Below are 12,217 nucleotides of genomic sequence, written 5' to 3' on the forward strand. Positions count from 1 at the left end.
CGTGAACGATCATTTTCAGTGTTTAATTTCAGAAAACACATAGGCTATTTATTTACACGAACGACGTTTTTACAGCGCATACAAATGTAGCCACATTGTAAAACAAAATAGTCGACAGAGTTATGCGTGGAGTCTTCCAGGATTCAAACAAATGCAATTTGTGTACCGTCCGAAATATAGAGCCGCTTGTTAAAAATTACCTTGATTAAACGTTCAAACAATAAAATAGTTTTTGGTAAAACAGGACAGTGGTTTTCTCATCAACTCGGAGGCTGTGATACACATTTGATAAACACGCGTTCGCGTTTCAAGTCGTCTACAACCTAACTTTTCATTCCTTAGATTTCCCCCCATGCTTTTTTAAATCAAATCTACCGTGTTCCAAACTAAATTTCGCATTTGTCAATAATGCAGTGCCAGTCATCCAGTTTACGTACCATGACCGATACAACAGTGTGTTTTATGTAACCTAATCACATTTTAACATCACGTTTGGAGACTTTTTAAATGTGTGAAGTAATATACGCTCTAAACCAATCAACATAGTTGCTACAGCGCAAGGTAGTTGATGTACACTTAATGTAAATGTTAACCAAATACAAATGTATAAAGTAGCTAAAATACACTCTGGTACCATTAACATTTTAATAGGGGATTAAAACAATGAAATGACTCAAACTTACTGACATCAATAGCATTTCCAACAATCTCTGATCAATACAGAAGTCTAGGGTGACTCCCTAGCCTTCGATTACAAGTAATACAGTTCATCAGGTTTTGCAAAACATATGTGTCATTACAAAGATCACATCTGAACAACAATAAAAAGTACAAGCCCATATTTATATGCTGTAATTTAGTGCTGAGTACAAAGTGAACATTGCTGCTTAAATCAAACCAGTTACAGTTTTGACGTGTTCTTGTTCATAGTGACAGACGTTAGAAGTAGTCGAATAATTCGCTTGTGCATTTAATGTAAATGGGGGACATACTAGAAGGCTTTATGTGGAATTTGCTCAAATGATTTACATAAAAATAAACTTTTAAAAGAAGGATTGGCAGAGGAAATAAATAAATTACGACAATGTGAATAAAGAATTTACCAAAAATAGGAGCGTCTCACTACATTTCACGTGTCAAAATAACACATTTGAAACCGATGGCATAGCTATAACACACACTGAAAATCGAACTTTTTCTGATGTAATAATCACCAACCCTCAAGTTTTTTTTCTTTTTAAATAAATAAAATACAAATCAGTGCTTGTTAAAGACAGAATAACATGTTTTGACTAAAGCTAAGATCTTTGTGCCCTACATTGTACAGTGACCCTAAATCAAGGACAGGCATGAGATCATGATCATGTCAATACTTTTTAAGATCAATTAGTAAGATAAACACATGGAAAATGCCTACTTTTAATTCTATTACTCCATTCATTTATACCATCAGCTTGCTTCGTATGTCCCAACACTTACTTTAAAACCATTTGTCAGGGAGTCAGGTGGCTGAGCGGTGAGGGAATCGGGCTAGTAATCTGAAGGTTGCCAGTTCGATTCCCGGCCGTGCCAAATGACGTTGTGTCCTTGGGCAAGGCACTTCACCCTACTTGCCTCGGGGAGAATGTCCCTGTACTTACTGTAAGTTGCTCTGGATAAGAGCGTCTGCTAAATGTAATGTAAATGTATTTGTCTTTAGCTTGGCTGTTCATGGTGAATACTGCTTCAAAAATGTCTACTGTGACTAATGTCTGATTAGTGCCTTTAGCAGTTTTAACACAGGGAAACACAGTAGTCACTGCTGCATGATTTTGCCTCAAATGATAGTACTATTTTCTACATAACATCGTTTATATTGAATGGGGTTGTTACTTTGTTGCATACAACTGTAAAAATACAGTAAAATTTAACAATCACATTGCATTTTTTCCATATTTTGTCAACATAATAAAAAAAACATGGTATATTACAGATATTTAACAGGACATGACACACCAGTAATCTGAATTTACACCTCAATATTGGGCAAAAATCATTCAACTATGAAGTACATCACTTTTTTTTTTTCTCCTGTCTTCCCTTCAAACATACAAAAAGGTTAGGAATCAAACCTCCTAGTACAGCTGCTCCCTTAGTTACGAGCCCACCCTCACCCCTAGCAACGGCTCCTCGTCCGCCCATCCAAAATCAGACGCAGAGCTGAAAAGAAAGAGAAGTGCAAACCAAAAGGTGTTCTCGCGATTTCCTGTCTTCTTAGCGGGACTAAAAGTTTGTCTCTGTGGCGGATCGACACACTGAGAAACTTGAGGTTGGTGCGTCAAAACTTGAGCAGGTACAACAAAGTAACAGTCAGCAGAAGGCATAGAGAGCAGGGGGGGAACAGGATGGCCTTGTTGACGTCATGCATGGCTCCTGGCCCTGGAGGAAAGACAGTCATGGTCACTATCAACCACAGAGCAAGGCCTCACAACACAGGGTACTGACACAAACGGGATTGTTACAATAAACTGTTGTATAAACGATCTAAGACAAATACATTTCTGCAACACAAATTCAACGTGAAATAGTATATACTATGTGGGCTTATTCATACGTGTTTTTGTTAATCCAGTTAGTTGTTCATTTTACATTTACATTTAGTCATTTAGCAGACGCTCTTATCCAGAGCGACTTACAGTAAGTACAGGGACATTCCCCCTGAGGCAAGTAGGGTGAAGTGCCTTGCCCAAGGACACAACGTCATCTTGCACGGCCGGGAATCGAACTGGCAACCTTCCGATTACAAGCCCGCTTCCCTGACCGCTCAGCCACCTGACTCCCAAGTTGTAAAGCAGTAACTTTGACTGACCGTAGAGGATGATGCTGGCGTTCGTGATTCCCATCGTGTTCCTCGCAACACACGTGTAGTTTCCATAGTCCTCTTCTGATACGTTAAAGAAAATCAGCATGGATTGTTTACCCTGGTTCTCTATCTTCACCCCATCCAGTCCATTGGAGAGCCTGCAAGAGACACATTCAAGTCACAGACCCTGTAGTTAGTCAAAACACTCAACCTTCAACTAAGACTCACTGGAAAGGAAAAACAAACTAGTAGCAGTGTCATTCCAACAACTTGGTCTAGATACAGGGTTCAAAACCCTACCAAGTCTACAGGAACCGCCCTCATAAGATACATCCATATAACTTCATTAAAACTGTGGGTGCACTGCACTGTCTGAAAGCCCGTAAAACCATGTGTCCTTGAAAAGGTCAAGTCTGTTACATGTGCAGCATCACGTGTGACCTTGAACGTACTGAGTCACTGAGAAGAAACAAGTTTCACAAAGCGGAAGTCTGCAACAAACATCTAACATTTTCTCAGTGGCTGCATCGCTAATATGACCATGGCTCACTGGACTGCGCCGGTTCATTTCGGAACAATATTCCTTTGCAAAGCGTGCTTGTTCATTATAACTCCCCCTTCCTCTACTAGCTCAAAGGTTGTCCAAGCAACCCAGCCCCATTGACAAACTAATTATGCGAGAATAATAATGCTTGGTAGTCATGAGCCATGTTTTGAATAGTAAAAGATCCCTCTCTCTCTCTGTATTTCTGTCTCCCCCCTTCCCCCTCCCTCAACTCTGAGTTATAGAACAGAAAGACACTCACCTCCTTTCCTCCTTGTACCACTCAAAATCCGCTCTCGGCACAGCCATGGCCTCGCACTGTAATACTCCTTTTTGTCCCACTGGGGCTCCCGTACTTCTGGCCTTGGAAATCAAGGGTGGATCTGTGAATACCATCACACAAGGCGGGTTGGATTTTATTTTTCATCATTTGAAGATTTCTCTAGGATGAGTAGGGTGTGTTACATATTGTTTTATGGCAGAGTTGTTTATACTGTCGCCTCTAGAAGGTTAAAGAGTTCAATTCCTGCTTGAAGTCTATCGGTGCTGAGGTTGGTTCTCTCACGGGCCATCCTCTGTGGAGGATGTGTGTTCTCCCACACTCACATGGGTTCCTCCACTAAAGAACCTCACATGGGTTCCTCTGCTAAAGAACCTCACATGGGTTCCTCCACTGAAGAACCTCACATGGGTTCCTCTGCTAAAGAACCTCACATGGGTTCCTCCACTGAAGAACCCCAATAAAAACATGCAGAACAGATCGGTGTCCTGTACATCTCCCTGACATTTCTGACAACATGGCAAGATTTCAGACCATAGAAAAACTGGTGGTGTGGGTGTGTGTATTCTGTGCAGTTTTGGTTCTTACAGTTCACGATGACTTGGACAGCCTTCACATCAGGGGCAGAGATGTCGTTGGAGGAGATGCATTCATAATGCCCTGACTGCTCCTTGGTCACCGCTTTCAAATCCACCACTTCTCCCTCGTTGACAAACGTATGTCCTGAAAAATAGAACATGTTTTGCTTAGGCTGCATCAACAGCATGCCTTCCATGAACAAAAACTTCATTACTCGAGAAGGCGAAAGGTATATCAGTCATAGGCAAGAACATCACACAGAAGACATCATAGAAAAGGTAAGAGAAAGATGGAAAACTACCCCTGGCTTTTCCCACATTGGTTACATTCACAAACAGATCTGATTGAAAATGGATCCTTATGTTGCTTTCCACTGGACGCGTTGAAGCATAGAAAACGGGGGAAATGAAATTATAAGCACTAATTGATTAATCAGAAGCCTGTGCTCATGAAAAACATAATAAATTATGTTTAATTGCACAAGAACGCGTGTGCGAATGCGCCTGGGTGTGATGACGTGGCTAAAAAGGGAAAGAGAAACATCTTTACTTGAGAGATAACCTAAACCTAATCAGTGGGAAATGTCACTTCCCACAATAACTCTACATTAGCAAGATCTCATTATATTTTACCCAAGCTCAGACCCACAGCTCTGCCAGCAGCTGACTTGGGATTGGTGAGAAGGTTCTGGGTCGATCAATGTGGAGCTTTTAACTCAACTGTGAGCTGGTGGGGCCATTGCGACTGGAATTACAGATAATTGAAAATGTTCATTACGCATATCTACATTTATGAAGAGAAAAAATTGGAAACTGAGTTATTGGCCATGACTTTTTTTTTTACTTTTTATGGTTGCAGGCGATGTTGGTGTGAGTGATGGTCAAGGTTATTCTCAAATAGTTCCAGTTTTGAGGGAGAATCTGTGTGTTGTATTTTAGCCCTCACCCCAGCCAAATCAATGCTCTGGCTGGGGACCAAAGCCAAATCAACACGTGTTTATAACCTGCTGAATCAGTCAGATTGCTCTGTCTTATAAACAGTCACCCTACAAGACAACTCATTATGTATGTGTCAATCAAATCAAATTTATTTGTATAGCCCTTTTTACACGCAAGCATGTCACAGAGGGCAATCAACGTATTATATCGGCAAATGAGAGTTATACACTTAGTATAATCAATTTCATAGGCTTCTACAAAGTTTTTAATCGTGTTCTTTTAAGATTATTATCTTGATCATATTTATTTCCAAAGATATTTCTACAGACGTCAACACACTATACGGCCATGACAAGCTGATGACCTGGTTTTGTCACACTGAGACAATGAATACTTTGTAGGTTGGAAGAGTTAACTATGTTTTTGCATTATCCTCTGCTTCAGGCACCCTGGTCCTTGTTCTGCACATCACCCCGTCGCAAACGCTACCATATATATATATATTCCTTTTTTTCCCCACAACAGTGCAGAAAAATTCAACAACTCGGGTATGCAATTAAGAATAATTAATGGTTGCTGAAACGTTTTCTGCTGTAGAACGAGTTGTCTTAGCAACCAAGGCTGTTGCACCCTTCACAGTAGTTTACGAGCACTGGTCGTCATGGTAGTTCCTCACCATCTGAGGATGTGGAAAGTACATGCACTGGAAATCATTTCTATACAATACATAAAACATATGTCTTATGAAATAGCAGGTATTTCTTAGATGTATTGTTGCTTTTTGGCATGTCTTTTCTGGACTCTTGGTTTTGTCAACGCATGACTGGCACTGTCTTAATGGGATTAGGGCCACATTTCACATCAGGCACATTTAAAAAATACAGTAATTAATCCACTGTTAATTAACTGTTCACTGTTAACTGACGTCTAATCTGCTGTGCAAGTCGTTATCACAATTCTTAGTTTCGAGGCATAAGAATGGTCTGTGGATTACACATTTTGTTTGACAGATCACTGCATTAAAATAGGTTCCATGGTAGAAACTATAGTTTAGCCTATTGTTACTAACGTTGGACAAATGTTTCAACACAGGCTGTTCCAGTAGTATCTTTTTCTCTATCTTTTTTCTCTCCATCTACAGATTGATGTTTTTTATATCAAACATGCAAAAAAACTGAACGAGCCTTGGCGGTTGCAGATTACCTATATGACTCTGAATGAACATTGATATGGACATTGATACACTGTCGACACTCACACTAGTCACTTTACACACTGTCACTATCAGCAACTGGTTGCACAATCAGCAATTTGCACTAATTGTACCCTACTTGTCTCTAGGTTTGAATAGGTTATAAGGTTAGTATAGGATATTATGTGTATTATAGTTTTAGTATACTGTATTGTTTATTATTTTGTATATTTAGGATGTTTATTATATCATATGTTAGCTTATCATAGGTGTAATCTATGTTCTGAGTACTTATATGTCATGTTATGCCAGGTTGCGTTGTCTTGTCCAAAGAATTTCAATGCCCAGTCTGACCCTGTGTTGTTCTGTGCATAAGACAATAAAAGACTTGAACTTGACGTAGTAGGTGGTATATTAAGGTAACGCACCTAAACATAATGCATCATAATGTACATGTCATATGTGACGAAAATGGCCGCAGACTTTAGGCTATAGGCTACACACTTCATAAAAAAACGTAATTCATAAGACTATACCATTAAACATTTTCTGGTTACAAGATCACTGCAAAGTTTAGTTTGGACTACAAACAGTAGCAGATTCCCATTCTGACTTTACATGCCACTTGCGGCCAATGAAACAGCATGCATCTTCTGATACTGTTAATTAAAATGATAAACAGACAATGACTAACATAAATTTGTGCTGTTCCCACACTGTGAAACATCAATGTTGCTTCCACTGCAATTCCAGTGCATTTTCAGGCCTAGTTTGTTTGAGGTAAGGTTGACTGCCTGCAATTGTTCCAGATTGTGTAGCGGCGTCAAACACCTCAAAGCATCGAATCCTCCTTTAATCTGCCAGTGGACCTGAAGGAGGTGAACACGCCTGTTATCTTCTGTTTATCCAAGAAGTTTGTTTTCCTTATCACTGTTAAAAACTATTATCTCGGAAGTAAGGAGGTAGAGGAATTTGCTCACATTTGTTCTAGTGAACAGATATCCTGTGTGATAATAATGGTTGCTAGCTAGTGTATGTGATCTGCAAGTAAAATCACCAACGTTTTAATAGTAGCGCAGTGTCCGTTGGCTGCTTGTGAGATCAATGCCTCCATATCTCAGCGCAGAACAATATGGCAGGTTCGTATATTTAAATGCATTTGTCGCAAACTGCTGGTCTTCATTTCCTCATCCAGTAGCCTACAGCCCTTCTCATGATAGCCCGGCCACATTATTATGATTAGCATCAACACTAGCGGCTCGCAACGTTACATTCAGGTGAGCTCGTCTGAAGCGCTGATGCTTGTCCAAGAGCTGGCGTTCCGTAAGGGAATAAGGGGGTTTTGGTTTTCTGAACATTAACATGGGTTGCAATATTACACACATACACTCCCTCCCTCAGCAACATAAACAAAGTGATGTTAAAAATAAACGCCCAACGTGGTATTCTCAGCATTTCCCTGTTATGATGTAGTAATTAACTGAGGCAAGGAACCAAGTTCTACTCGAAAGATTTACAGTTCAATCCTGGCATCAAACCAGCACAACAATCTTACTTTGTAATGTAGCTAATCTTTGTCCTCCAGTGTCAGTTACAGGCTACGGCTGATAAAAAACGGTTGAAGTTATGTGTCAATTAAATCTAATTACTTATTCAATTGTGATTATTGTTATACAGTCTTCTACTTTTGCCACTGAACTATGCAGTAGACTGAATAAGCCACTATGGTTATTAAATGTTTATCATGTCAGTTATTAATCTGAAGCATTCCAAGACAAATGACTGGCAGTCTCAGCAGCGCTCGCTGCTCGCTTTGTGACGCATTTGACGTCAAACGCGTCAAATGCGTCAAGGGAATCAGCAGAGAGCCCAGAAAGATAAACAGTGGGCTGATGTCTGAGTTTTTGGTCTTTATGTTTCTAGTTTATTGTAGAAAGACCTTAACATAGGGTTTATCATCAAAAACCTTCACCAATGATTTAAACATCAAGAAATATTGTCGTTATGTATGCGTTATCATGCTAGGATTTTACTGGTCTGGCCCACTTGAGATCAAAGTGGGCAATATGTGGTCCCTTAACTAAAATGAGTTTGACACCCCTGGTCTAAACCAACCCAACTGTCTGAACCTCACATTCACAAAAGCTGCTATGATCAGATATGTCACAAAGGCATAAATGCCCGAGGACATTCAGCAACTTCTCAAACTGTGTACGATATAGATTCCATGCTCTGAAAGTCCTGGGTTTGAACACTTTTAAAATTATTACATATTCCATGCTCATTATTTATAGTACTGTATGTGCAGACCCAATACTTGCACACTCACTTTTGAAGTGAGTCAACTTAATTAATAATTTTCTCGTTGATGTTATGAATTTCTGTATTTGCAGGCATGCATGCACAAAATTGCTCGGAACCAACAGCGCACATTGAATTTATGTATTATTCTTTATGATCACATTTAGTATTAATTATTCTATTTATAGACATACATACACTAGAAACTACTTGTGTACAAACTTTGTACTAAAGCCATTTTGCCTTTGAATCAACCAATATATTGAAGAAAAGAAGTTCTCCCTAAGAACCTTAAAAACAGACTGCTTTGAGAGCTGAGGAACATATTTCTGCCGTACCTCCAAAAAGGACCACACCACCCTTCTGTTCCAAACTGCTGATTCCTGTATCGATTTGACTGCATGCTCTTAAAAGCTCAACCGGTGTTATGTGTTATCCAGCTGGTCACTATCCTACCCTCACCCAGCTGGTCACTACCCCTAACCTCATCCAGCTTCCATCTGTCCTTGGTATACAATACTCTGTCTTCCCCAGACACACACACTTTCACCTGACGTTAGACCAAGTGTAAAGTAAGGGCCTTGAAAATTGACATAAAGAGTTCTCGCTAATAACGTCTGCAGGCTTCAAACTGCTCAAGCCTGGCTTGAGATGTCAACTCTTAGCTTCTGATATACTCTTGATGAAACAAGTAATTTCCATCCAGAGCCATTATGTGCGGCAAGTCCAACAGAGTTCCAGGGTTGTCATGGCAATCGTAGAAAAATCTAGCCCATTGTACTGTGGTCTGAAGCCAAAGAGCTACGGTACAGCATTGTGAAGAAGGAACAAGGTGTTCAAGTATGTTTACTGCCTACCTGGCAAACTCATCAATAAGCACTGCAAACACAGGCTCAATAGTTACAAAAGGTCCCAACTGGGAATGTTTTTGTCATGAATAGGGCTGGTTTCAAAGTCTCAATAACTCTCTCTTGCTCTGCCTCCGTGGAAGGACTTCATTTTCATACGTTTGGTGGAAGTTATGACAATGAAAAACATTTCTACAATGTATGAAGACTTGAAAGTGTTCTGGGGAGAATCCTAGATGTATTGTTTAAGAGCATGATGGAAGCATGAAGGGAGTCAGGTGGCTGAGCGGTTAGGGAATCGGGCTAGTAATCTGAAGGTTGCCAGTTCGATTCCCGGCCGTTCCAAATGACGTTGTGTCCTTGGGCAAGGCACTTCACCCTATTTGCCTCAGGGGAATGTCTCTGTACTTACTTTAAGTTGCTTTGGATAAGAGCGTCTGCTAAATGTCTAAATGTAATGATGGACGATTCAAAAATCACTAATGCATGGTTTTCTCTTCACACTGCTCTCACAGAACATCCCTTTTAAAGAACGCTCGACTGAGCTTGTTTGTGGCAACGGAACCCACAGAGAACCCACACGAGAGAGAACCACTCTCTCTTTACCCAGGCCATGTTCCAGCAGAGTGAGCAAGGTATAAACAGATTTAAGATATTTCCGCTCCGCGTCTGTCATTGAAACGGTTCTTGGCATATTAAAACCCTTTCTCTGAAACATTGTGTAGTTTCACTCCTCCCTCGCTGACCTTTCCCCTTCCCTGGCTGACTAACAGACACAGAGGTCCTGCGGTGTTCTACCTCTCTGTCACTGCCGTTAGGAGGAAACGAATATGAAAACATTACAGGATGACATTCTGGTCATAATGAGATTCCCGAGCGCTAATGATTTCATAATAAACCATTGACCATTATTAATGTTTGTCAACACATCTAATTGTGATATGCAATCATCCCTGGATAGCTCATAATAGGTTTTCAAAGTGCGACGATGACTTTTGTCTGCGTAAACCAATTAAAGGACTGCTGACACATTATATGGGGGTAGTTATGCTTGAAGTAATGTGAGGGCACCAGTCAGTCCCATTTCACTGCGAGACAAAGTATTTCAAAGCAGGACTGGGGATCCCATGATGCCAAAGGGTTGACTCGCGTTCATTACCCCTATGTCTCGTTCTACAGAATGTAATGTATATGTAGAACAAAGAATACGTGAATGTGCTTTGATGGTAGGATAGATTATGATGGCATGCTATGTTGAAAATGTATTCATCTGATTTAGTGTTGTACTTGCTCTGCATCACCACTGCATGCTGCAAAAAAAAAGATTGATCTGATTTCCCATCATTTGTCTGATCATTTGTCCAAAAGGCAAACTTTCCATTCAGATGTATGTGAAGTGGTTGTTGCAACACCCTTTTAAAGATGAATCTCTCTACTATTGGCATATCGCAAGTCACCATCCATACACGCACACACACACCATATGATGATAAACTGGTGAAGTGCATTTCAGACATGAAACATTAAAACACTGATAATATTGTGTGACATTTATCATGTTATTTTTTCTTTTCCTTTGTCTCTCTTGTCATTAGTGGTAAAAAAAAACAATCAAGTGTCTATTTGATTAATGACATTGTGACATCAAGGGACATTAATGACATATAGAAAGAAGCAGAATGATTTTGATTGCGTATTGAGCAACTGTTCAAAATGCCAATAAAACAGTGGTGGTTACTATGCCCTGGTGGGGTGAATCATATCTCATACCACACACCACCCTCCCCCCTTGCCCAATCAGCTTGTGGATAAGTAATAGGTCACCATGGTGACACTGTTAAAGCTGACCAATCATCATCCTCAAAACCTTTCCTTGGTCTTCCTCCAGGCTCCAGCCTGGCTCACAACAAATCGCCCCAGCGTATTTATAAATACATCTTCATTAGGACAGTCAGTCATAGACGAGACAGGGTCTAATTACAACTGGGTTTTGATTACTGACTGCCAATCAATTACTCTAATATAATGCCTCTCCCCCAGAGATGCCTGGGAGAGTGATTACCGGATCATTGGAAGTCTGTCTCCAGGCTGTTGTGGAGGGGTTCATCTCAGAGGTGTAAACAGCAGGAGAGAAAGAGAGAGAGAGACACCTGACAGACCCTCCAGAGTGCTCTGCCATCCATTTTACCTCCTCTCCTTTTCTTCCTCCTCCTCCGCTAGTGTGGTCAGACATGTTTGGAATCATCCTTTTGTACCAGGAATAGGAGACATCAATATGATTTATTCACATTTATAGCCCAGCTGTGGCACTTGAGAATTTGTGTGGTCCTTTTGAGTGAGTGTCACAGGCTTGCCAGTGGTGTTCTTGAATAAGCAAAGGGGGATGTTTGTATATCGTAAGCAGCCACCAATTTACAAACCGAAAAGGCTTCTAGCTCTACTACTTCTTCTACTACTGGTAATGACCTGATCAAGCTCCAGAACCACAGAAGCATTTGTATCTCGCCGGCAAACTCCCAGGTAAGTTTTTTGGAAACGGCTAATCTAAAAAACAGGCAAAGCTGCATGAGACTCTGAAGACGTAACTGAACAATTTGAGTCCTGGGATTTTTAAACGTCATACATTTAGACACTTCCAGCCTGATGTATGTATATATATACACATATATATTTTTAAATAATGTACTTTCATG

At 40.3% G+C, this 12,217-nt stretch overlaps 1 protein-coding gene across 1 annotated transcript in view; it reads right to left on the bottom strand.

The window, feature by feature from the left end:
- Positions 1-643: 643 nt before the first annotated feature.
- opcml (opioid binding protein/cell adhesion molecule-like) overlaps positions 644-12,217 on the bottom strand; it is a 76,911-nt gene continuing 65,337 nt past the window's right edge. The window contains exons 4-7 of the mRNA XM_067228800.1: positions 4,255-4,389; positions 3,649-3,769; positions 2,849-3,000; positions 644-2,418 (exon numbers count right to left, since the gene is read on the bottom strand). Coding sequence (XP_067084901.1) covers positions 2,318-2,418; positions 2,849-3,000; positions 3,649-3,769; positions 4,255-4,389 — 509 coding nt within the window. The 3' untranslated portion in view covers positions 644-2,317. The remainder of the gene's footprint in view (positions 2,419-2,848; positions 3,001-3,648; positions 3,770-4,254; positions 4,390-12,217) is intronic.

The sequence above is a fragment of the Osmerus mordax genome, chromosome 25, assembly GCF_038355195.1.
Source record: "Osmerus mordax isolate fOsmMor3 chromosome 25, fOsmMor3.pri, whole genome shotgun sequence".
Classification (NCBI taxonomy): Eukaryota; Metazoa; Chordata; class Actinopteri; order Osmeriformes; family Osmeridae; genus Osmerus; species Osmerus mordax.